We start from the raw sequence: 27766 nt of genomic DNA, 5'->3' as shown, positions 1-27766 counted from the left end.
TACAGAATGGATGTTCTGCTTTTTTTTCTATTGTTTTATATTAATTTATACTATTTTAAGTTAAGCAGGACAGGTTTCTGTTTAAGAAAGATACTTATTTTATTCAGTACGTTTTGTTATTTTGTATTAAAGTGAATTGCTGGATAATAATTTGTTTTCCATGTGTTCATGGCATTCAAAAATATGCATCTAATTCAATTCAGGTTCGAGTCAAATAGTTAATAAATCATTTCACTCACAAAAAAGGGGCAAAAAAATTCACCACGCCAGGAAGGGTGAAGGCCATCGGGTTGGCCGGCCCTGACGATGAGGTGTCCCTTATTCTAACAGTCTATCCTCCAAGTAGCCCATGAAGTTTCACACTGCAGTACATCTAAAGTCAGTAAGTGACAGAAACATGCCGGGCGGCTGGTGTTTTCAGAAGTGAGCCGTTATCTGGGGCCATGCAGGACCCTGTCAGGTCCACATTATTTGAGGCTGTTATTAAGGCACTAAGGTGCGCTATCCGAATGCATCCACACATTAAAGTGAGCCCGGCTCGCGACCCCATGGATGGTATTCCTTTTAAAGCGTGTTGAGTTGGAATCAAAGCAGATGGTGTGACATGCTGTTACTCATCTGATATTCACATTTGTGTGTTTATGTAAATGATGACATGTTTTTAGGGGGGAGTAGGGGGGTTAAGCTATGTATCGCTGCCATAATAAAAGCGCTACATCAGAGCATTTATTCAGCTATTATCCATTTTTTCAGTCGACCTTTATTAGTCAGGCACTTTTCATGTCGCAACATTAAAGTGTTGAAAACAACAAAAGACACGAAAGCGAACGCCCTGTGACCTCCGTCTCTGGATCCTGTTAACGTTCCCCTTCTTCTCTTCATGACAGACAGCGAGCTGGATTCTTCGACAGCAATTTCTGCAAGTGCCCCGGAGTGGAGCACGCCTGCTTTTAAAGCGATGCCAGCTCCCGGCCCAGAGATCACAGGGACCCGCCGCTGCTTCCTGGCTTCGTCCCCAGCAGACGAAGACGTCTACAGATTCTCTGACAGTCCAAGTCTTCATGACGTTACGCAGAGAAACACGGCCTTCATGGAGACGGCGTCTCTCCAAGATGCTCTTTCTCTACCCACTCATGACACTGACCTGTTACCAATTAATCTAATTAGCCGCCAGATGTCCCCCCAGCTGTTTCTTTTTAGTGCTGCATATTTTTCCAAGCCGCTTGTTTGCTATGTCCCAGCTCTTTTTGAGATGTGCTGCTGGCGTCAAAATGGAGCAATTATTATTCATAAACATTTGAAAATGTACATGTTTGAGTGCCATCGTGACCTAAATGTGGTCTTAATACATCGTTGTGCACGTTAGTATTCTTTAAAAGGACTGGATTAGGGTAGTGGTCATATTTTCAGGAGACCTTTATGGCGATTTTCCACTAGAACCTACTCAGTCCGACTCGACTCGCCTCAGTTTGGTTCTTTTCACCAGGGGTCTAACGTGCCGATTAGATACTTTTCTGTAACTATTCTGCCGAGGTTCTAAGCGGCTGAGTCGGCTGTATCTGACATCATCACACTACAGGCCACCGATTGGTCGGGGGGTTGGAGTCAGACGTCTGAGTCAGGAGGAGGAAATCAGAGAAAGAGCGACTTACACAATCCAACTCTGAGGTGCAGATGTTCATAAACCTGGTGCTGAGGAGAGAATTAAAAAGGGATCTAGACGGTGATAAGGAACGACCAGATCCACCAGGAGTTCTGTCTCTTCATAGCTGCTCACGGCTCCAGCTGACTTTTCAGCCGCTTGAAGCTTCTCTCTCTCTCTCTCTCTCACTCTAATTTTTTAACTTGATATCGAACACAAGCCACAGATCCAGCAGCACATCTATCATCTCCTCCAGGTTCTACATCTTTAGTATTGTTGTCTTCTCCGTTTAGATACACAATCAAATACGTCACAGCAGCTTCTCCAACCTCCTACTTCTGCTGCAGGTGATGAATTGTAGTGGAAAAGAAACCAGGCCGAGTTGAGTAGAGTAGGTACTAGTGGAAAAGTGACTTTAGGACAGATGTTTGCCAGCAGCCGGGTCAGATCCGAGCTCGTCTGTCGGGACTCAGCTACAGTCCGTGCGTTGTCCTGACGTTACTGTTCACAAGCCTCCACGCCCGTCCAAAGACTAGCCGTCAATGGCGTCCTCCGTGGCCAACACATGTCACCTGAACACTGAACACTCCACATTCCTTGACAACCCTTCCCCGAAAAGCCGAGGAGCTGCCAGCGCTCTCAGAATAATTCTTCAGGCCGCCAGCATCCAGCAGAAATCCTGTCTGCCTCCTGACTCTGCCCTGGAGGCTGGACAGAGATAAGCAGAGACAATATGTCAAGGTGTAACAGGGAAGATAGGAGGCGAGCCGGCGAGGACTGTTATGATTCTGCAGGCGAACGAGCGCCGGACGCGTGAGCAGCACTGAAATGACTTTAATGTTTGGTCTTTAAAATTGTGGATGTGGGATCTGATTGAACTGCAGACTTTGACTCAATGAATACCAGACAGAAATGCATAGGCAGATGTTCACTTAGGATGTTTTTTATTCAAGGAGTGCCTTAAAAAGCGATCCAAACAGCAGAGTTGGACTGGTCACAAACTGTCACCCTCTCCTCCGACGCCAGACACCCTGCTGATCGCCTGTCGTCTCAGGCACGTCCTCCTCCAGAGGACTCGCACTACAAGCCGTTAGAAACTTAGGAACACAACTGAGCTGTCGTCTTTAAAACAGACCTCCACACACACTTCGCCTCTAAGCAACATGGAGCGCTCAGCTCCATGGGAAGCATGTCCAGGACATCTGAGTCACGGTCTGGAGAAAAATCCTTTTTCTGGAGGTTTTTTTTCCCTCCACCAGAGTTGATGTTGCTTAAATAACAGTGAGAGCTATATTTGACATTAGCTTCGTTAACTGAAGGTGGGGAAACAACCCTTGAAATAACAAACGCACACGTCTGGAACGGACGGCGAAGGGAAGTTTTCCCACGGCACATCCGCCCTGTGAAGTGAGTATATATGAGCCTCTGGATCCGGCGTGTTTTAATGTACAGCGTAAGACAAACCTCCAGAGACACGAGGAAAATAACAGCAAAACAGCAAACACATCGCTGAGAGTAATTCCAAGTACAAACACCCTGCTTGAGCACTTTCTGAATAAATACATTTCAAAAATACATATATTTGATTCTTTTAGAATTCCTGCTAGAAATGTTAAAATGTAAAAGCAGCTATTTAAGTTTCAAATATGGCATTAACTCACTCAGCAACGATCTCTGCGAAAGACTCCAGCACAGTCTGATTTCACTCATTTGTTTAAAGAAACGTCGTATAAAACAATCTCTGCTTCACATCTGAGGAATTTCAAACTGAGGGGGGAAGAAAACGGCCCTTTCTTCCCGGATATGATGCAAATCTTTCAAGAGCAGAATTTAAAAGTGGATAAAGTACAAATAAAGAAAGAAAAGCTCCATTAGAGTAGATTAGAAAAAGCTCTGTTGACGGCAAAAGGGAACAGGGGAGCGCCGCGTATCTCAGCGGCCACTCCCAGAAAACCCTTTTCCCTCTCCTACTGGTCACACATGGTACTGAGGATGGAGCCGATGGAGCAGATGGAGCCGATGGAGCAAAGTCTGAGTAAAAGGTGGCAATTTTATAAGCATAGCACTGGACCTTTCTTATTATCATCATCATTATTATAATAATAATAATAATAATCATTATCATTAGGCTATTATATGTTATTATTATTATACCTTTCTACTCAAAGTTGAAAATACAAAAAATAGAAAAAGAGGAAAAAGAGTAAAATTGTAATAATTTAGGGAAAATGATAATAAGGCTGTTTGTCTTTACAATGTTGTATTTTACATGTCTAGAATACAACACGGTAAATATGAAATGATCTAGATTAGATGAGTTACGGTATAATGTGGGTAGGTGTGTTTATATATGTTTGAGGTTCATTTATAACTTTTTTTTGCCAAAATATAAATTTTTCCTTTATTCTAATATCAATACAATCTTATTCCCCAAATCTAAGATTCATGTTCCATGGAGTTCGTCTCAGTCCCCTCAAGACAAGAAGAATTTCAGTCATCCCAGCCGAAAAAGCGCCCGGTCATCTGGTAGAACTTCATGTTGAAGGGCCGGTAGAAGTCCCGGAGCCTCTGCACCACCTCCGGGTGGATGTTGGGGTGGGTGCGTCCTTTGGTTTTCCCCAGGCAGTGCGGCTTGCTGCTGCCCTCGGCCTTCTTGAGGCACGGGAAGCCCTTGGTCTGGTTGAAGTAGAAGTGTTTGTCCGTGATGATCCTCTTCAGGCCCAGGAAGTCCTGCACGCGGCCCAGCTCTCCGGCCGGGTCGCTGATCAGCCGCTCGCCGCTCACAAACAGGATCTGCTCCATGGGGAAGTACTGCAGCCAGTTGTCCAGGTGCTTGGCGTAGATGCCGATCTGGATGGCGCTCCACGACGTGTCGATGAGCCCCGTAGTCCTGTTTTTGAAGGTGAGGCTCTCGAAAGAGGGAATGTCGGGCTTCTTAGAAAGCGTCTGTGTGTAGTCTGAGATGGCTCGGGTGACGGGGTCCCTCACTACCACGATCAGCTTGGTGTCCCTGGACATGGCCGAGATCCTGGCCGGAGCCTCCCTGGTCACAAAGTAGCTGGGGGTTTTCTCCATGGTGATCTGGCCCTCCAGGGTCTTCGGCATCAGCTCCCTGCACCAAGGAAAAGAGATATTTACTGAGCAACTATCAACAACCTTTACACCTTAGTCTCTACGTCGTCAAAGATGTTAAATCGTATCTTCTTGCCCAACAAAATTAACTGTATGGATGACTGACTTAATTGTATCGATTCAGGGGCTAAATCGATACAGTTGTTTCGTTTTATCGTTTGTGGCGTTTGTGTTCACAAGGCAACCGTCTGTAGCGGTTCAAAGCTGATAACAAATGCCATGAACCAACTGTTCTCTCATTGGTCAGGAAAAACAACTATGGAGCATCGTAAGCGAGTGTGGCTAGTTTATTTCTGTGGTTAATCGGTTGCTGTGTGGATTATGTTCTCACTCCAAACGAACCGCTCCAGGTCTGGAATGGAAGCGAGCCGAGACCACCTCTCCTAGGAGATCTCGGCTAGCTTGTTTTGTCCCACATCCGAGTGTGATTGCTGTGTTCACATATACCAAACCAACTGATGTTTAGGGGGAAACGCTCCCTGTTTCGGAACAACTGCTGCAAACGGGACAGGTGTGAAAGCATCCTAAAATTGGAAAAGATAAAATACACACTAAAATGGTCCAATGATCGTTTTTATAATATTTGGAATCCATTAATAAAATATTTTGAAAAGCTCAAGAGAGTCCGTGAGAGTAAAGCCTGGAGATCTGATGGCCAAGACCTACAGAAGTAAAGCATATAAATCCTGTTAGCCTTCTTTTTTTTTTTTCTTTCTTCTCTGTATACTCTGTTTTGTGTTTAAAAAAAAGAGATTTAAAAAAAAAGATGTTGAATCGTAACACTGGAAACGGTTTGTTGCAACTAGTTTAGTCATTTGAAGTCTATCACGTTAATGTTTACTCATTTGCCGTTTTTGTCTCGGGACAGGCAACCTTCGCTGGGATTGGCTGCAGCCTCCTGAACAGAACGACGCAGGCAAGGAACACGAAATGCTGATGAGATGATTAGAGGAGCCCCAAGCACAGGCATGCCCCTGGATGTGAAGTGATGGGGTCTGGTTTGGAAATCAAGCTCTTCCTTGGCTGCAGTTGAAAGGAGGGAATCTAATACTCTCACGCTGAGCGGACTGAAAGATGTCAATTTCTATTCTGGCGCTTTGATAGTACGAGTGATATAATATGATACTCGAGGGCCCCCACCCTCTTGGCAATAAATGATAACATCAATAAAAATGATCTCATAATGTTATATCTAACGGTTTCTTCTTGTTCAGGGTCAACGGGGGGATGCGAGGTCACTCTCGCTGTCACTGGGGGAGAGGCAACCCCGCCTCTCCCCCATCACGGGGCCAAAGAGACAAACGCCCACCCGCGCTCACAGCTGAAGTCCCGGAGAAATCTGCGTGAGCGTGGGGAGAAGCGAAAGGCCGAGCGGACACTGATGGCTCGTCTGAATGAGACCCTGGAGAAGATGAGGTGTCTCTCATATCTGCAGCGACCACACCGTCCAAACCCTCAGAGGGTAACAGATGGCCGTGAACTTAAATGAGCAAAGTTTTCTTACACAGCCCTTATTTGTGACTTTCTTTCCCGTCACCTCTCCACCCCTGGTCCTCTTTCGCCACTTCCCTTCTGCTCAGCAACCGTTAGGCCGGCGACCTCAAGCAAAGCGGGTAAAAGCAGCTCATGAATGATTAACATGCTCGCCATCTACCATTTAAAGTCTCTGCAGAATACAGCTCTAAAATTCACCAAAGTACAGAATGCACGCATCAATTATTCATCTGCTTGGCTGCTGCTGCTTGAAGCGAGGGCTGGCACAGGCTAAGTGGCCCAGGCTGCTCCCAGGGTGGAGGGAACGTTTGCCACCTGTGGAAGAGCTGCTGGGGCCAGAAAGGAGGGCGGACGGTTCAACACTTCAGCGGGTTGTTCAGAGGACCGTGCAACGGCTGGTACCGGCACATGCAATCAAAGCTCAGTGAGGGTTACAGGCAGTTTTAGCTCCCTGCTCTCAGGCTGCCGTACAAGCATGCTCCGTTTAACATACAAGGCACAAGAAGCGGTGGAGAGCGCTGACGTGTTTGCTGTGGATGAGTGTGACACAAACACAGCACACCTCTGCAGACACTAGTGTCATCAAAGATGTGACGCCAGCCTCCGTTTAGGACTTTCCTCCATCAATGATTGTATAGAACTGACAGATGCAAGCTTCTCGTGACTGGGAAAGTTGTAACAATCAGCTGTAAGATAAACCAACAAAGTGGATTAATAAATAAACCATGCAATGCTTCTCAGAGGAAGTACGTTTTCATTGAGTTTCTGTCAGTTTTCTACCTCATCTATGTTCTATAAACTGTTGCCAGTGTCGGTACAGTATATACAGTTGAGGACGATATTATCAGCCCCCCTATGGAATTTTAAGTTTTTTCAAGTTTCTGGCAAGATCCTTTTTAGCAGAGCAAGGCGGTTCTAACAGAGCGTTCCTGAACATACAATTTGTCATTATATGGGCCAAAACATTTATATTTGTGCACCAAAACATTATTATGTAAGAAACTGACTTAAATCCAATAGAAAATCTGTGGGGTGACCTAAAGAAACATGTCCATGCCAGGCACCCATCAAATCTAGAGGAACTGGAGAGATTTGCCAAAGAAGAATGGGCCAGGATTCCTCAAATGAAGTGTGAGAGACTTGTTGTAAACTACAACAACTACTAAACGTCTGCAGGCAGTAATACAGCAAAAAGGATACACAATTGACTATTAGGGTGTGGGGGGCTAATCATTTTGACCCTAGTAGTTTTTGTGTTTTGTACAATATCTTCATTTCTGAGTGGAATATAAAATAGTGTAAGCATCCAAAATAAAACTACAAAGTCTACAAAAAGCTGTGTTCAGTTTATTTTGCTCTGGTTAATATCACTTGGAAAACACTTAGAAAACAAGCACTATTTTGTAAGGGGGCTAATAAAATCGTCCTCAACTGTATATTGTAACTCCTGTTGATCAGCAATCTGTGACCAGATGTCATGTTTCATTGCTATGCGATGCGGATGACACCCAGTTCTACCTGTCCACCTGTTTACCTGACAAATCCATCCATAAACTGCAACTTGTCCAAAACTCCGCCGCCAGAATCATTTCCAGAACCATCTCTTCCAGTCATGTAACACCTGTCCTGCAGCAGCTCCATTGGCTTCCAATCAAATACTGCATCAATCACTAATCAAGACTCTGTATATCTGTTTTGACCTATCCCCGGTTTACCAGATCTTTATCATTATTGACATGTGCATTTTGCTGGATATATAACTTTGATGTGCATGTGGACGCTGCCGGAGGAACTTGTGTTCACACCTCATGACTGCAGTTTCAGTTAAATTCCTTGCGGATATTTTCTTTTAAGGTTTTTTTCGCCGGCATTGATTAATCAAGTAAAGTAAAGATGTACTTTGTAAGGATTAGGAAATTGCACCCCCTAACATCTTGTAATAACATCAGGAAACACTGTATTATGCTATGTTTTCATGTATTTTAGATATTTATAGACCTTTACTGAGGTCTCCTGGTTTACAGTGCATGTTGAAACCCACTGGGCCACTGCAAAACAGATATACAGAGTCTTGGCTAGTGAAGTGTGTGCTGTCTTTGGTGGTTTCACTTATGTTTGGTCCATGCTTTTGGACAGCTGCTGGTTGAGCTCAGTAAATGATATGAAACAGATCTAAAAGCTGCAAGTCAATACCTCCGGGCCATTGTCAGAACACATCGCATCCTTGTGCTCGAGCATGCTGAGTGGGATTTGTCTTTGAGGCGCGGATCAGAGAGTCAGCACAAGAGCAGCAGGAAGGAAGCGGTCGATAGAAGCAACAGTGTCAACGCAGGTGCACAAACGTCTCGACATGAGGCTCCAACACTGACCAATGCCCGAACTTAGGACTCCCCTCAGCGTCTGTGACCTCTCTTACTCTGTGTGCAGAGGAACAAGACTACTCTCCTCTCACATTAGGTCTGCCTCATTGCACCAACAGTCCAGAGGGAACGTGCATGACGGTCCTTAAAAACAAATCCAGTATCATCTGGGACTGTAAAGGCTACAACGCTGACAAGTCGCTGATAAAGAGCAGACTAATTATTGATAAAGCGGAGGTCCCAGAAGCCTGTCTGTCTGTCTCCCCGAATACATTTGGATCACGCTGGTTTGGAAACTACAGGAGCTGCGAACCAACTCTTAAAAGTAGCACAACTTCACAATGCAAAAATGAACATTATTGTGTTATAAAAAAGAAATGAGCCTGTACTGCAGGAAACATCCATATTTGATGGCGTGTGTTGAGCTAGTTTTGTGGTCCATGCACTCACAGTGGCGGTGTGGTGGTGCAAGGCAACGCTGGTGAGGGGGGGGGGGGGCTCCCAGGGCCAGGAGGCCATGCAGTGTGTTGTGACGGCAGCAATGTTTAGACGTCCAAATTATAAACTATGTATTCAGGTTGATGTAAATTTTATGGATGATGCGACAATTGTTTTTGGTGCATCTGTAGAGGGAAGTCATAGCGGAAAGATACTGGATAAACACTAAAATTGTTGAAAAATGTAATAACAAAACATATGTTTTAGTTCTTAAGTTACCAGCCCGCTGATTTAGTATCGCTTTGGTTTTAGTGGGCTGTAATCTTTATGGACATTTAGATAAAAGAAACAAACCAAAAAGGGCTGAACCACAAGGTTTTAATGAAATGTCTGTGACATCGTTAGGTTCAACAACAAGCCGATTGAACAGTTCCCTTTTTCAACATGTTTTTACAGCTCTGTTTTAGGGGGTGGAGTCAGCTTCATGAGTTGACTCCACCCAACAGTTCAGAGGCTGGAAGAGAAAGATGGAGAAAACGGATAATCATGCTCTGATCTGGGTGTGAAAAACCCAACATTTTGGTTACCTGATCTAATGACTGACTCAGGCTGGTCAGAATTAAGAGATAAGATTGTGCTCTATCAGGGTTTTTGATGTTTATCCACTTCAGATGCCCCAACGTAGGTTCTGATAGTACAAAAAGGTTTTGCTCTTTTTTCCCTCCTTTATATCTCCTCTTTAAAGGTTTTCCAGAGAACACGGAGAAATAATTGCCAGGCTCGCTGAGAAGACAGCAAGCTTCATACCACATCACAAAAATAGCCAATTAATTATTGAAGTGTGCAGAAATTTCAATGTTAAGATCTTCTCCAGTTCTTCACAATACTCCCCTTGAGAAAAAAATATGTTTTTAATTAAACATTTGCCTTCTGTAAAGAAATTGATTTTTAGTCTTATAATTATTGCTGGCAAGTTGTTCAAGCAGCATCTCCCACACGTGTGCCCGAGGAGGCAGGACGTCTCCACACGACTAAAATCCTCCTAACGCCCCTTAACAACCAATGTACAAGTGTTCAGGCTTGTTGCTAACCCAGAAGCTGCAATTAGAGGGATACTTAGTGAGAACATTCGATGAACTGAGATGCATTTCGTTTAATCTCTTTTGTCCATCAATTTTTCAGACTAAAGTTTTTAAAAAAAACAACAAATGAAAAACACCAACCTTTATCCACACATTCCTTTTTGCTGATTAAAATGTCCACAATGCAACTTTAGAGTCTGATTCCAGATGTTAGATAACGTCCCAAAATGCATCAGTAGGTAAAATATTTAGGGTGTTGAATGTCCTCTAAAAATGAAAAGTGACTGCGTGGCTTATGCACACAAATATTGTGCAATAATTCAATGTTCCGCCTTTACGTTTCAGTTGGAAAAACCAGCGTTGCGTATGTTTTTTACCGCAAGTAAACTACACTGGGGTGTTTCTTTCCACTCTAAAGCACGAGCATGCAGCTCTTTCCAAATAAAACTATAGGTGATGTAAGAGATGATAAATGTCCGAGTGCTGGGGATTTACTGCACTTCCAGATTCCGCTTTGATGTTTTCTTAGCGCTGCTAAAATACAACTCCCAAAAGCACAGTGAGGCATGAAAAACAGGCAGCGGGATCCACTCAAGAAACAAGACACAGCCCCTAAACGAAACAAGAAACACGGCCCATGAACCCGGGCTTCCCCTTAAATCAAATTCACTGCTCTGGCACAAATTTCAGTGCTGGAATGAAAAGAGACAAATATTAACAAAGACTCAGATGTTTACAGCATAACAAGCAAACAGCCTGTGTACATGACAGAACATGACGGATGTCATTTTACGTCATTCCCCTCATATGGAACCAACTAGCTGGAAGAGGATGCCAAAACTCTTGGAGGCAGCTCTGTTCCCTAATAAAAAACTGTAATCCGATGCACACAGCAACAGACAGCACATCACTCAATGTGTCCCTTGTTAGCTTGTCTGTGAAGTTACCACCTTCGAATAATGAGCCTGCTGTACTACCTGAAAACCAATTACACACTCAGGCCATGACTCATGTCTGACCACTAAGTTGTCCAAGTATGCCAGCCGTTCTTTCCTATTGGTGCATGCAGAATCAGAATCAGAAAGATGTTTATTGCCAAGTAGTTTAACACACACAAGGAATATGTTGTGGTGATTGGTGCAATACAAAAGAGCAAATAATATTAAAGGAAAAAATGTACAACAAGTTGGTTCTAAAGTGCCGGAGTAATGAGTCTGTAGGAAAAAAAATGTACATGAGGTGACCTGGGATGTGCGTTAATGTGAAGCATAAGGTCAGGAGTGGAGTCTTCATGTTAAGTGTGAAATAAACAAACAAAATAGTGACAAGCCAATCAGATCCAAGCGGGATTTTCTTGCGTAAGCGTCGACTCCTTAGGGAGGGGTACGGGTCTCAGCCAAAGCTTGTCAATTGATGGGTGTTGTAAAAAAGGCAAGTGGGCATGAGTGCTGACCCCCCCCCCCCTCTCACCAGCCTTTGATTCATTTTTCATCTTCCAGCAGGGAGCCCTGGCAGACATAAATACACTCCCACCGCGTGCCCCTGCCACTACCGCCAGATAATAATCTTGTAATTGGCTCAATATTTCTGCTGTTTGCAGGCGATGCGTGCCCCGGCGCCGCCGCCGATGGCTCCGACTCACCAGATATTTTCCAGGTCAGTGAATGCTCGCGGAGGTCAGGGGAGGAAGGAGAAAGAGGAAGTAGGGGGGTGATTGAGAGTAATGGCTAATGTGTGGCGGGGGGGAAACCAGCTCCTTCCAGCCCGGAGCGTTACTGCTCTGTTAACCTTGTGTGAAAACACAGCCCCTTACCTGCCCTGCGGGCTGGACTCGTGGGCAGAGCCGCCACACAGGAAGCCATCCAGAGGGAACCGAGAGGTGGATGTTCTACTGCAACACCGCTTACTGGAAAAGCCAACGTTTGCTCCAAACGCCCACTGAAGCTCCCATAGTTTTATGTCATGTCTGGGATTAAGCAGTCAGCACCAAAGCAGGGCTTCCTTCCTCAGCCGGATCTAAACGCTGAGAAATACAACTACTTATCATTCAGGGATTACAGGAGAGAGCTTTCCAGCAAGTTGCGATCAGGATAATCATGTGCTACGTGACCCTAAAAGTCTCAGTTCTGAGGGATTTCTTTTTTCCTTCGGTGGATTTAAAAATCCTCACACACTGTGCCCCCTTTGCCTGCATATCTGCATTTTACAGTTTTAATTCCTCCACCTTTCTGGATGGTTAAGTACTCCTCCAACACTCTGGACTGTGCAGGTTTGATAACACAACTGTGAAACATACTGTAGGTTGTTAACTTTGTTAATTTTACACCTATTCTGTACCTATTTTTACTTATTTAACAATAAATCAAAAATGTATTTAACTTTTTGGCCGGAATAACGTGATCCTTCCACGCGGTACGTCCGGCCAGAGAAGGGCCTGCTCACTCCTCAAGCAAGAGGGAGGCTTGAGCTCAGATACGGCCCTCCCGGGGGGGCAAGAGGGTGAGAAATGCCCAGGATTGATTCTTAGGTAGGAGCACAGGGTGATGAAAAGGGGGGAAAAATCAGGGGATAAAAACATTAAATCATAATAAAAGAATGGATATGTGCGCCCAAACCTAACATATATAGACAAGTGGAGTACGGTCATATCAAAGTGCCAACAGGTAACATACAACCAGAGTCACTAGAGTTGTACTACAGCCAATGAGAAAGCAAGGATTGGGCTGACATCAAGTTGTGTTTAAGCCTCATATTCCACATGTGTTTTATAGAATCCAATGGTTTGCACCAGTTGGGTGACCTAGTTGTGTGACCCCAAAGTCTTGTTGGAAAATGGGTAAGCTGCAATGGCAACGGCTTCCCTGCAAAAACAGCCCATCCAAAAATAAGCATCAAATTCCATTAATCTAGTCAAAATGGTCTTATTTTAAGCATTTATATCTTTGTCCATGGGGTCAGGACATTTTTCTTCTAAAACTTAAAACTAGCAGCATGGTCTAAAATAGTTTCAAATTTTCTTAAAACATGCAGTATATTTTTCTTGAATTCTTGAAATGAATTTTTGCAGTTCCTGCTAATAAGGGGCAAACGGAAATAAGGTAAAACAGGATTAAACAATGGTATTTCTGGAGGCACCCCTTGACAAAGAAAAGAAATGTGATACAGAACCAGCAATGTTTCGTTGTAGGCTAAACTACTGATAACTTGTTCTAATATTTACACAAAAATGTATAACGCACAGCGTCTAGATTGATGTTTTGACCACAGAATCTGCCTCAAGTTGGGGTGTTTGGGTGGAGGGGTCACTGTTGTCCTACACCAGGGGCTGACATGGGAAACTCTCTTAACATGTTGCCTCCCATGTGGTCCGGAGGGATATGGTTGCATAACATGGCTTTGATGTTGGTTTACAACTTATTTTGCATTAGACATCATTTGGAAAATCAACTTAAGTTTGAAAGAAACTTGGAGTTCAGTTTAGCCCCCCCCCCAAATCATAAAAGTTAACAGTGGAGCTCTAAATGAAAACCATGACACGTGATGATGTCAGTCACAATTCAAAATAATAAGTCGTAATAAGATAAAACAACGAAGAAAAAAGCCAAGTCTCCTGGCAGATGAAGTTTGACAGTTATGAAGAAATTATTCAGCGTTCTTTTGGAAGTAAAAAGTAGTACACATGCACTGTAGGGGGTGGGAAGAAAATCGGAGACGTGCAATTTCCAGATAAGAGAGTTAAGTTATCTTGGGAAACAAAATGGGAGGACATGTTCCACTGTTTTCCTCAAGGAAATGACAAGGTTGCTGATAAACACGAAGAAAGAAAGGAAAGAAACTGTGCTCCACGCTGGGGAGCCACAAGATAACAACGTCCCTGAATGAAAACATCAACCTTTAAATAATGGCAAATCCACATTCAGACGGATGATTAGTTGGGTTTGAAATCAGACTCCAACAATATGATTGTACATTTGAAGGAAGAGCAGGAAATGAGACTGGAAATAGAAGTTTATTTAATATTAAACTAAAGTGCTATATTTAAAACAGCTCATTAGCATTACTGAGCTCCCGACCTCACTAAAACACAAACATCTGCAGCGAGATCCGCAACGTGGAAACAAGGGAATAAAACTGGTGAGAGAAAATGTAGGGAAAGGAGCAACGGAGAGTGATGTGAAAGTAGAGCTGGGTTGTGCCGACATCAGTCTTAAGATCCAGGTTTAGAAAATAAAAACTTGATTGTTACTACCCTTATTTGAATCCACTCAAACATCATGAATAAGTGGCAGAAACCTCAGACCTCCTGTATACGAGTTGTTATTGGTTATAAATAGATGGATTACATAGTGTGAATATAATATTTTAATTACTGTGGTCATAGCATATATATATATATATATATATATATATATATATATATATATAAATATATATATATATATATATATATATATATATATATATATACATATATATATATATATATATATATGTAGGATGGAGTGGGTGCAATAAGAATGAAAGTGATCATAGACAGAAAGGAGTGGATGATATATCAAAAAGACAGTGTACACTATCTATGTAACTTCCCACAACGTCTTAAGAAAACAAACCAAAACTAATGTCGTCCTCTCACAGGGTGGAGGTGCCAGCACAAACTGGAACACATACCCCATGAACTGGTGAAATGAGTACAGCGTATCCTTGCTGCATGTCCTTCCCTCTGCAGACTACCGAGAGCGAAACCCGAAACTCCCACCAGGGACAACGAGTCTGGCAAAGACGGTCTCTTCCTGCACGCTTTCATCAAACTAGAACGGACGCAGTTAAGAATCAAGACGAGCAACAAACATATTGCATACTGCATATACAGTACAGACCAAAAGTTTGGACGCACTTCCCCATTTGTTTGAATGAGAAGGCATGTCCAAACTGTTAGTCTGTACTGTATATGCAGACAGTTGGAAAAAAAACACCATTTAAAAATATGTATATATACTGTATATGATTTACTAGGACCTGAGGTAGATTCTGTCAAAGAAGACTAAGGGCCAATCCCAATACACCCCCTACTCACTACCACTAGCCCTCACTCACTACCACTAACCCTCACTCAACTAGCCCTCACTCACTACCACTAGCCCTCACTCATTACCACTAGCCCTCACTCACTACCACTAGCCCTCACTCACTACCACTAACCCTCACTCACTACCACTAACCCTCACTCAACTAGCCCTCACTCATTACCACTAGCCCTCACTCAATACCACTAGCCCTCACTCACTACCACTAGCCCTCACTCACTACCAATAACCCTCACTCAATACCACTAGCCCTCACTCACTACCACTAACCCTCACTCACTACCACTAGCCCTCACTCACTACCACTAACCCTCACTCACTACCACTAGCCCTCACTCACTACCACTAGCCCTCACTCACTACCACTAGCCCTCAATCACTACCACTAGCCCTCAATCACTACCACTAGCCCTCACTCACTACCACTAGCCCTCACCCACTACCACTAACCCTCACTCACTACCACTAGCCCTCACTCACTACCAATAACCCTCACTCACTACCACTAGCCCTCACTCACTACCACTAGCCCTCAATCACTACCACTAGCCCTCACTCACTACCACTAACCCTCACCCACTACCAATAACCCTCACTCACTACCACTAGCCCTCACTCACTACCAATAACCCTCACTCACTACCACTAGCCCTCACTCACTACCACTAACCCTCACTCACTACCACTAGCCCTCACTCACTACCACTAGCCCTCACTCACTACCACTAACCCTCACTCACTACCACTAGCCCTCACTCACTACCAATAACCCTCACTCACTACCACTAGCCCTCACTCACTACCACTAACCCTCACTCACTACCACTAGCCCTCAATCACTACCACTAGCCCTCAATCACTACCACTAGCCCTCAATCACTACCACTAGCCCTCACTCACTACCACTAACCCTCACTCACTACCACTAGCCCTCACTCACTACCAATAACCCTCACTCACTACCACTAGCCCTCACTCACTACCACTAACCCTCACTCACTACCACTAGCCCTCACTCACTACCAATAACCCTCACTCACTACCACTAGCCCTCACTCACTACCACTAACCCTCACTCACTACCACTAGCCCTCAATCACTACCACTAGCCCTCAATCACTACCACTAGCCCTCAATCACTACCACTAGCCCTCACTCACTACCACTAACCCTCACTCACTACCACTAACCCTCACCCACTACCAATAACCCTCACTCACTACCACTAGCCCTCACTCACTACCAATAACCCTCACTCACTACCACTAGCCCTCACTCACTACCACTAACCCTCACTCACTACCACTAGCCCTCAATCACTACCACTAGCCCTCAATCACTACCACTAGCCCTCAATCACTACCACTAGCCTTCACTCACTACCACTAACCCTCACTCACTACCACTAGCCCTCACTCACTACCACTAGCCCTCAATCACTACCACTAGCCCTCACCCACTACCACTAGCCCTCACTCACTACCACTAGCCCTCACCCACTACCACTAGCCCTCACTCACTACCACTAGCCCTCACCCACTACCACTAACCCTCACTTACTACCACTAGCCCTCACTCACTACCACTAGCCCTCACCCACTACCACTAGCCCTCACTCACTACCACTAGCCCTCACCCACTACCACTAACCCTCACTTACTACCACTAGCCCTCACTCACTACCACTAGCCCTCACCCACTACCACTAACCCTCACTCACTACCACTAGCCCTCACTCACTACCACTAACCCTCACCCACTACCACTAACCCTCACTCACTACCACTAGCCCTCACTCACTACCAATAACCCTCACTCACTACCACTAGCCCTCACTCACTACCACTAGCCCTCACCCACTACCACTAACCCTCACTCACTACCACTAGCCCTCACTCACTACCACTAGCCCTCACTCACTACCACTAGCCCTCACTCACTACCGCTAGCCCTAAAAATGAAGCCACAGGCGTAGGGCCCTTGTAATCTTCCCTAGGGATTTGGACACCACTTGCTACGTCACTGCGTGGTTTACGTTCGGGTACGTAAGCGACTGCGTAGTTACGTTTGCACATACGTCGCACCATATCAGGAAGCTGAGAGCTAAAAGCTGTTTTAATTTCCACTGTAGCGCTGTTAATATGCCACTTTATTACGTTTTAATATTTTTTCAGGCGTAAAAGTAACCGTTAAGATCCCCAACCTGGCCTCAGTTTATCCAAATAACGCCTGTTAATACATTTGCTCCGATGTTTTCGGGATGAGAACAGCCTGCCGGCTCGGGAGCTGATTTATGGTTCTGCGTTAAATCGACGCAGAGCCTACGGCGCAGGGTACGGCGTAGGGTACGGCGTAGGGTACGGCGTAGGGTACGGCGTAGGGTACGGCGTAGGGTACGGCGTAGGGTACGGCGTAGGGTACGGCATAGGGTACGGCATAGGTTACGGCGTAGGGTACGGCGTAGGGTACGGCGTAGGTTACGGCGTAGGGTACGGCGTAGGGTACGGCGTAGGGTACGGGGTAGGGTACGGCGTAGGGTGCGGCGTAGGGTACGGCGTAGGGCACGGGGTAGGGTACGGCGTAGGGCACGGGGTAGGGTACGGCGTAGGTTACGGCGTAGGGTACGGCGTAGGGTACGGGGTAGGGTACGGCGTAGGGTACGGGGTAGGGTACGGCGTAGGGTACGGCGTAGGTTACGGCGTAGGGTACTGCATAGGTTACAGTGTAGGGCACGGCGTAGGGCACGGCGTAGGGCACGGCGTAGGGCACGGCGTAGGGCGCGCGTCGCCGCGTAACCTACGGCGTAGGCTCTGCCTTGGTGTAACGCGGAACCATAAATCAGCCTTTATTCTGGCGAGGTCTGAAAAGACTTCGCAACAACGGGCAAGCGAGTGATTACGTACATTCACTGAGTGAATATTATAAAAGTAAAATATATATTTCTCGCTAGAAATGTAATCAAAATCCATTTTTATGCAGAAACTAACTCAAAATATTGATTTTATTCATTAAAAAATAAGAAATGTCCGCCATGTTTTTTTGTTTGATTCAGTCTGCAAATGATGACGTAAAGCATTCTGGGAATTTTTTCTGGCCCTCGGTCGGCGAGTCAGCATCTGAAATCCCTCGCTGTGAAGGGCTAGATTCATACACACTAGCCCTCGTTATGTCCACTAGCCCTAGATGCAAAGAGGAATTGGGACACCACTACCCTAACGGGAACACGCAAAATTTAGCGGTAGGGCTGAAAAGTAGGACTAGGGGGGATTGGGACTGGCCCTAAAATAACAGACAGTGTACAGAAAGACAGAAGACCGCGATGGATGTTGTGTGTTAAAAGGTATATTTTGAACCAAGACCTGTAGGTAAATCAGCTAGCTGTATATTTATCCAGTGACTGGTAAAAATTTACAGTATTTTACATCTCCTCAGATTTTCAGTTCAATTTGTTTCTGCAGCTTTAAACTAAGATTGTAGCAAATAAAATACATCTACTACATAAAATGTATCTACTGCTACTACTACTACTACTACTACTACTACTACTACTACTACTACTACTACTACTACTACTTCTACTGCCATTTAGGAGACGCTTTTATCCAAAGTGACTTACCTCTGAGAGAAAAACACAAGCAAGAAATCACATAGGGTATCTGCAATCGATGGCCATATCTAAGGGAGGGTTGGACCTAAATCTTTGCTTGGTTTGAGCTGGAGAATTTTAACGTGTCCTGCTTGTACTGAGGTGCCTTCACACCTGGGTCTTCTCATGGAAACGTACAGTTTAACTGACATGTAATCGCTTGTCTGAACTAGCTGAGATAAGGAATGAATTCTGATCATTGCGTGGAGCGTCTGAAAAACCCACAAATCCAGGGAGCAGCCAGCAGAGATGAGGCTTAATTTTGCATTCGGTGATTCATTTAGTCATAAACTAAATTACGACTGAACCACTAAATAGCAGAGTGGTGTAAGTGTATCTGAGGTCATCTTGAGGGATTCGTGTTCTGCAGCGTTGGGTAGATTCCCAGACAACGCCAACATTACTTTTTCATATTTCTATGACCCACTTGTTCAGAGTTGAAGGGAGTTCGAGACGGAGCTTGTGGAGATGACACTTCTGTGTGATCAGCTTTCGGAAAAGCTCTCAGAAACGTTTTATCCTGCCAAGTAACTTTTTAGGGACTCAGCGGCTTGTGGAAGATAAGACACCTAAAAATGGGTTTAATACCGAAGCTCATTTTCAAGGTATTGTGTCTTTGAATGTTCGCTCAAACACTTTAGGTAACTTCGTTAGGAAATATCAAGTGGTCTTTCATTCGCTTGCCTCATCCTTTTTTTTCTATAGTTTCAAGCCTCGAAATAATCTGGGGGGAAAGAAAAATCACAGAGAACTCGAAGAGAGCTCATTTCAAAGGGTATTTAAATTCAACTTTTAAGCCTGATTTGAATACAAAAAAAAAATGTAAAAGCCCTGTGTCAAATTGATGCAAAGGAAATAAATGTAATTTTCTTCCGAGCCAAATGGAAGGCTTAAAGGGGCCTACTCTGTGATAATTACCCATGACAAAAGGCCGGGGCTTTTGTCTTTGGGACCATGGTGATTTCCAAGCTGCTCTAACGTTCAATATAAACATTTCAGGGTGCTGACTATGCCACGTATACTGTCACTAAGACATCCGTAGTGGGCCGCGCTTCCTGCCGGCACAGATCCCGACTGTACGCCTCGACCGCCACGGCATGTGTTGAGAGACGCAAGGAAAAAATACGTTTTTGAAAATATAAGAGCTAAACTCTGATAACTTAAGCCTGTTTCAGACCCTCCTTTGAACACAGCTGCAGATGTGATGAGCTGGCAAGAAGACAATCCTCCAGCCGTGTTACTGAGCATTTCCCCTCGCCCGGCGTGGTGGCACTTCAGTAAGAAACTGTTACACATTTTCTCTGTTAACAGGGGTGAAAACTTTCTGCTCTACAATATGTCCCAGCTCCTCCTCTTTCATATAAGGGTACTCCAGATCCAGCTCATTAAAGGCCGCCTTGTAAAAGCACAGACGGCGGTTTCATTCATCACTGTTATCAGACCAAAAACATGAGTGCACTCAGGAACAAGTCTCCAACACACAGGACTTAATTAAACTTTAATATGTGTCATAAAAATTGTGTTAAAAAAAAGAGAAATTACAGTGTTAATACAAAAAAAAGAAGAATATAACTGGTATTTCCTCACCTTGTAAATGTGCCGTCATTTTCTAAAGCACTGCGCCGTATCTTTATGTTTTCTGTACTTAAACTTGAGTTAATATTATACGTGATTTTTTAGAGTCATGGTTTTATACTGTGTAAACTGTGATGGCAGCACGGAGGGAGCTTGACTGAAAATAAGAGTCTGTTCGTTCATTTTCGTAAAGAATACGTGGTACGCTAATGTCAGTGCTAGTCTCCAGGAAGTGGCCTGGGCTTACAGAAAAACTGCTTTTACAGTCTTGTTTACCACTCAAAGACATTTCTTGATGCACTGACATGTCACTTCTCAGTCTGTCACACAAAGTGGGCTTTGGTGTGTAGCCTGGATACACTAACATATCAGCTGGTGGAACGTGCCTCCATCCTCTATACCTCCTTCACGGTCACAGGTCTCTTTGGGTACACCCTGGACACATTAGCTGTCCATCACAGGGCCAACATAGAGAAAAACAGGCAAACGCACACTCACACAAGCCTAACCAGCTAACCTGGCATCCGTGTTTTGGGGGAACCAGAGAGGAAAAAAGCCCCACACAGAAAGACCCAAGCTAGGAGTTGCAGCAGAAACCTCCTTGTAGCCACCGTCCTGCCCCTTTGTGAAACCGCTCCAGGCAGTTTTCTGACGGGCTGATTACGGCTCTATCTCCTCAGCCACGGTGGCAACCACAGAATTAGCTCATGACAAGAACGATGTATAAAAAAAATCTAATGTAAAACAATAAAACACAGTAAATGAATCCAGCGGTTCTACCAGGCTGAACAGGGAAGAGTGAAGGTATATGGAAGTACCTCAAAGTCATATACTTCCTTTTGCAAAGTGTAGTACTTCCTTTCTTTTGCACTGATTGCATCAACTTTTCTCCAGAAACAGTAACACTTTTTCCCCATTATGGTGCATTCAGGCCTTTATTTTTCTTTAGATCAGCGTGCTAGTGGTCCCAAGAGCACATATCTGTGGACATTACATATCTTACCAAACAAGTTTGTCTTCAATGAACATTATTTGAAGGAGTTAATTGAGTTAACCAATTATTAAAAATTAAGCTAATTACGGAGCTCAAATATTCGATGGCACTTAATTATCAACCAAAATGTGAGATCGGTGACAGCCCTAGAGATGACTATATTTCTTCAGCACAGTAGTTCTCAGACTTATACAGACGATGGCTGAGAAGAGGACTTAATGAGGAAGAGTTGGGTGTGGCGGTGACAGGTTCTGCATGTGTATATGGCTGCTGCTCCATTAGACCATTTATAAGCTAACTTTAAACACATGATGCATATTTTAACAGGATGAAAGACGTGCAGTGATGATGTCATCTGCGTCTTGCAAGCCCACGTCTGAAGTGTCGGCTTTGTTCTCCAGCTATTTTCATCTTGCATCCACCACATGGATATGTGCATCAATGCACTGACGATAAGAAAGTGCCATATCTGCATTTCAAATAGTTTGGTACTGTACCACACATACAATTACAGCAAAGACTTGACAGGTTGAAAGTCCTGTTGGCGTACTTCTGAGAGCTGTGACTGTAAATCGCCTGGGATTTTCGAAAATAGAACAACTTCTGAAAAGGAGTCATTGTTCTGCTCAAATGCTGGCATATGGAGAAGCCAAATTTAGTCAGGTAGCATCTCAGCCAACGGAGCTGGAGTAGACGGGCTGGCAGATTGTTTCTCTGTGAACTCAGAACATCGTGGATCTCAGACGCGGTGGACTACCTCACAACCGAGAGCCGGTTTAGGTTTCAGCTGAATTTCATTACACTTCTGACTCTCTTACAGTACCTTTACGCAGATGATGGAAAGAGGCAGCACGATATAATTTCCATGTGAAATCTGATCGATGTATCATAACAAAACCCAAATATTTGACAGTTAACTTTAAACAGTTTTGGGAGCAAATGGTTTCAAGAGTTTAAGCCGACCTAAAATATTAAGAAGGAAGGAAAAACAGCACTCGGTGTAGGGAACACATCCAAGATCTGGAGATCCAGTTTCTGTTTAGACTGAGAAGAATGGAGAAAAAATAAAGACAGGATGAGATATTGGACGACGAAAGCAGAGAACGCAGAGAGTCAAGTGTCAGGTGGACCTGGGAGTGTAAAAGAGATTACACTGTATCTGTGTGCTCTTCCTTTCCCCATTTCATTTTCTGCCTCCTCCCTCCTTCTTCCTGCCTTCATCCTTCAACTCCCAGGCTCAGAATACAAAGCGCCTGGCACATCGCATTGCTTTCCTCAACTTTGTGCCAAGACACAGCAAGAGCACACCGGGGAAGCTTGAACCCTCTCTGCCATCCTGCCACCACAGAAGAAGCAGAGAGGGAAAGATTAAAATGTAAGAATACGTGCATGCAATCTCTGCAGGTCCCCCCCCCAGATTTAAACGCCAGGGACACAGACAGATCAAGATTCTAAACCCTGAGAGCTTTGAATATTTGGTAGAGATGTTATGCTCGTCCTTAAAGTTCCTGAAGAATAAATAATCAGCCAAGTAATTATAAGCTACCCACATGATTTATGCCCGCTTGGGCTGAGAATAAATGCAGTTCAGGGAAGGATGCAGGGAGGAGCTGGGGTTAAAGACATGGTCGAATGCGCAATTTCCATTTTGCGTCCCCTGCATTATCCATTAAATAAATAGCCTGGGGAAAATGGAACTTCACGCAGCTCCTTTCTGTCGAGGCAGCACTGCTCTGCATAACGAACAGGTGATGCCGAGGTGCTGAAGCCAGCGTGCTATCAGCGGCAGTTGCACAAGCTCGTTGGGATTGTACGCGGTGCAAGTGAGGTGGGGCAGGGTAGAGACCAGGTTGTCGCCGCGAGAAAAGGTGAAAAATGAGCCGCCGTGGAATGTCAGAGGAGCTGAAAAGACGCAGGATGGCTCAAGTGCAGCCAGCAGTCGCCTGGGGCTGGGCTATGACCCAGAATTGAACAGACCTCCAGTGAGAATCCAGGAGGCCCCATCATGGCTGAACTAAACTGGCCATGCAACAGGAAAACACCTCCTCTCGCTCCCCAGACTGCAGAGAGGTAACCCTATCTGGGAAGCTGAGTTGAGAGTGCAAGATAATATAAAGTGTAAAAGAGAACTGTGGAGTCAGAGGAGCCGCTGACAATGTGCTAATGTTTGAGGCTGTCAGCTCTCTGCAAGCAAAGAGCCATGAATTTAGAAATACAATGTAATTACAGGGCAGAAACTTATTGAAGGGGTTAGGACAATGGATATACTGTAGTGCACATGACTTTTTTCCTCCTGCTGTAGCGAGTGCTCTACTATAACGGAAAGCGACTCAGATGATAAAAACCCACACTGACCTAAAGAAACTCCAGCACACAATGCACCTTTTTCACAAAAGATAAGATCTATTTCATCCCAGATACCCAAAGTAGATTCACGTTTTAAATGTGATATTATGCTGTTGTTCAAACCACCTGATTTGGTGAGACTAGCGTAACACGTGGAATCATCACCTTTCACATGCCAGCGAGCCTTCCCAGGAGCCTAATGAGAGACCTCATGCTACGATGCTAATCCTACGCACTTACAGTCGAGGCATCCAGTCAAAGGCATGAGAATTGCTGGCGCAGCAACGAGGTTGCGATGTCTCACTGGCTTCTAAATTGTAATTTACCCAAGCAGGACTTTAGTTTGAGGCTTAAGGCAATGCGAAAATACATTTAAGTGGGACGCCAGTGATTAAACCTGAGTACGATATGGCAGTTTCCTCCAACACTGCAGAAGAAAAGCCGCTCAACTGTAAGCTATTCACTCTGAAACTGAGTCACAGTGGTTAGAGTTTAAAATAATTCCTAATGAAATACTCTATACCACACTTTCAATGACGTTATTAGTTGATGCCTTTTTTTATTAAAGGTACACGTTTGCAGTTGCCTTTTTTGTCCTAAATGCATCACTTCAGACACAGCGGAAATGAAGTGGCTTAAATAACTGACACTACCTTAGATGTGGAAAAAAATATTAAACCTCTTCAAATTGTCACAAGAAAAAAAAAAGGAAGAAGATTAAAATGCATATATATGCTTTAAGTTTTACCAAACTTGGTATTAACCATTAATATATATGCAGACAAGAAAAAAAAAAAAAAGATGTGGACAAATTTCAGAAGGTATGGGAGGAGATGTTGGGTTAAGTTTCTAAAGATTTGAAAAAAATTAAATCCAAAGATATATTTGTCTGAAACATAAAGATGCAACTAAGGACTAATAAACACTTATGGCCACATATACAGACAAGACAACCACGCACACATGCAAGTAATTTAGAATCACCAGTTAACCTACTACGCATGTTTTTGGACTGTGGGAGGAAGTCGGAGTACCCTGAGGAAACCCACGCAAGCACAGGGAGAACATGCAAACTCCACACAGAAAGACTCCCACCGGGCCAGGGAGTCGAACTGGGAACCTTCTTGCTGAAGAAAGGTATCGTAAACCCATTAAGCTACTGAGCTTGTATTCAAACAGGGGTCTTACAGTAAGATGATGCACATCTTACACCACCCAACCACCCAGCTATCGAGCCTCCATTTTCTCTTTTGTGTTATAGCGATCTATTTACATTTATTTTATTTTTAAAGATCTTTAAAGAGATGGTGTTTAAACACTAAACAAGTGCAGGTGAGCAGAAGACTGAGTGGAAGGCTTTACACGTGAACAACCACAGATGAACAGTTGTGCCAGTGACGGATGCTGTTTTTCATTCTCTTCAGGAGCACGTTTGTGATTACAGATGTATAGCCCATGCAGCTGGTTTCCTGTTTATCAATAACAAATGTGCCAATTCCTGCTCCGGCCAGCCTGATGACAGAGCCAGCATCATCACCCCGAGCTCATACGAGCAGGTGATTGCTTGGAGGCAGTGCCCCAGCGTGTTGCCATGGCGATGGTAAATGAGGTGTTCAAGGGGGAGGAGACACCGGCCGGATGATTCATGTTATCAATCAGAGGGTTATTTTTCAATATTTCACAATGATGCAATCGTCCCAAAAACACATTAACATTGAGGGGCTCCTCCGCCGGGAGATAATGGCTGGGTATTTGCATCGTTACTGAGTCTTGAATGACAGATGTGCCTTAAATACAGATAAAGGCTACAGCGTTAATAAATATGGTCAGTCCAAATCACATTTAGAAAATAAATAAATAGAGCGTAATGACAATAATGAGGAGGGGCTGGGTGAGCGCGATCATTCAAATGTTCCCATTTGCGAAGAAAAGAAGCAAACCAAGACGAAATGCACATCAATGTTATTCATATTCATGATGGTAAATGGAGGTTATTAAGACTCGCCTTCATTTTCTTTTGCATTAACACACGAGCCCCGTGGAGCTAATGTAAACCGATAAGATAAATAGTGATGTGGGTTCTTTTTTTTTGCAAGCAAGCATGAGTTTACTTCGTAGGAACGCATGCTTCAGTAAACACATATTTGTGATGGAGATCCAGCATGAATTTGGTATGTTTGTCTCCAAAAGAGCCGTTTAAGATACCTCTGATCACTTTCTCTGGCTGTGCTTGCTCACACATTCACCTTGATACTCAAAAGATCTTTTCTAAAGAACCATTTCCCCCCCCAAAAAATCTACATTTAACAGTTCATCAGAGAACCAGAGTTGCACACTGGCACCCAGCCGCCGAAAGTATAAAGCTCTGTGAGCGAGGGGGAAATCCCTCCCGCTGCATTTACTGCCTGCTCTGCCGGAGCCAACCCTGCTTCAAGCTCGCTGGATAAAAGGGAGAAAAAGAAACATATGAGCAAAAACAGGCTGGTGAAAAGAATACAAGCTGCTGCTGGGGCAAATGGGAAATAATGTGATGTAATAAAAGGTGCGTCAGAAACAGAACTGCTGAGTTTATGCATGCGTGTGCATGTTTAAGTCTTCTGATAAGTGTTTGCTTAACATTTGGGCCACGTTTACACATAGTATTTACAAAAACGGATATTTCCCCCTCTACGTTTTGAAAAATACCATCATTTACACGAACCCGCATAAATACGCTGTTAAGGTGCTATGAGCAGCCAAACCTGCAGGGGGCAGTGTATCAACAAATGACACAAGTAACTTCCAGTTACTTCCAAGATGGAACGAGTCTTTCGTTTGGAGTGACAGAGAAATGGAGTTACTTTTAAGTGTGACGTTAGAATATAAAACAGGTAAAATACAAGAAAATATTGACGGTGGCCAAACAAATTGTAAACACACATGACGCTGGTGACGTTTCTGTCGCATAATGTTCTGCTATCAGGCACCACTACTATGGAACCAACTTCCAATCTGGGTTAAGGAGGCTGACACCACCTCCACCTTTAAAACTAAACTTAAAACATTTCTGTTTAGTAAAGCCTATAGTTAGTGTTTAGTAAACCTCTAGCTGGTGTTGGTAAATCTCTAGGTAGTGTAACCTTTAGTGTGTCAGAGTCGCTCCTGTAGTTTCTTGTGCTGGCCCCCCCTTCTCCTCCCTTTTCTCTCTTTTGTCCATGTTGCAGCATCCTTTGCCGGACACCGGAACCTGCAGTGTGGGAGTGAGGGGGGCAGGGTAACAGCCCGGGCAGGCGGGGGAGAAGGTTTGTCCGTCAAGACTCCTCTCCTTGGCCCTGCCCCTTTTCAACCCTTCCCCGACCCTGCACCCCAGCCTGGGACCTGATGATTGGGCCGGAGCTTCGGGAGCTGCGTGCTGGCCTGCGGTCCCCATCCCTGGTCATCCCGTTGCTGCTTCCACCTGCCTGCTGTGCTGTTGCCGTCCCTGACCCACCAGTCTGGCCCTCGGCAGGAGGGTCCCCCCCTACGAGCCTGGTCCTGCTCAAGGTTTCTTCCCTCCTAAAGGGGAGTTTTTCCTTGCCACTGTTTGGCTTAAGGTTTTTCTCCCACTATGGGAGTTTTTACCTGCCATTGTTTATGTAATAACTGCTCGGGGGTCATGTTCTGGGTATGGGTCTCTGGAAAGCGTCTAGAGACAACTCTGTTGTATTAGACGCTATATAAATAAAATTGAATTGAATTGAATTGAATTGAATCCTCCCTCTAGAAGATGCTTTTATTAAGAAACTTTGACAGGAAATTATCATATAAGGACAATGCATAGTAAACAGTAGACAGTAGACAATGGGTAGTGGACAATGGGTGGAAGTGATAACGTATGATTGAGTCCTGACATTACAGTGGTCACCTGTCACCAGGACAGTCCAAAACCTGAGTAGATCAGGAAGTGGCTGATGTGGCTTCTGTTAGCCAAGCATGTGACAGTTTCACAATG

At 44.4% G+C, this 27766-nt stretch overlaps 1 protein-coding gene across 1 annotated transcript in view; it reads right to left on the bottom strand.

Moving 5' to 3' along the window:
* Nucleotides 1-2567: 2567 nt before the first annotated feature.
* LOC133419409 (heparan sulfate glucosamine 3-O-sulfotransferase 3B1-like) overlaps nt 2568-27766 on the bottom strand; it is a 51766-nt gene continuing 26567 nt past the window's right edge. The window contains exon 2 of the mRNA XM_061708571.1: nt 2568-4754. Within this exon, the coding sequence (XP_061564555.1) occupies nt 4133-4754 (622 nt within the window). The 3' untranslated portion in view covers nt 2568-4132. The remainder of the gene's footprint in view (nt 4755-27766) is intronic.

The sequence above is a fragment of the Cololabis saira genome, chromosome 19, assembly GCF_033807715.1.
Source record: "Cololabis saira isolate AMF1-May2022 chromosome 19, fColSai1.1, whole genome shotgun sequence".
In the NCBI taxonomy this organism is placed as follows: Eukaryota; Metazoa; Chordata; class Actinopteri; order Beloniformes; family Belonidae; genus Cololabis; species Cololabis saira.
The sequence above is the reverse complement of the archived record's forward strand: the minus strand, read 5'-3'. Positions and strand labels throughout refer to the sequence as shown.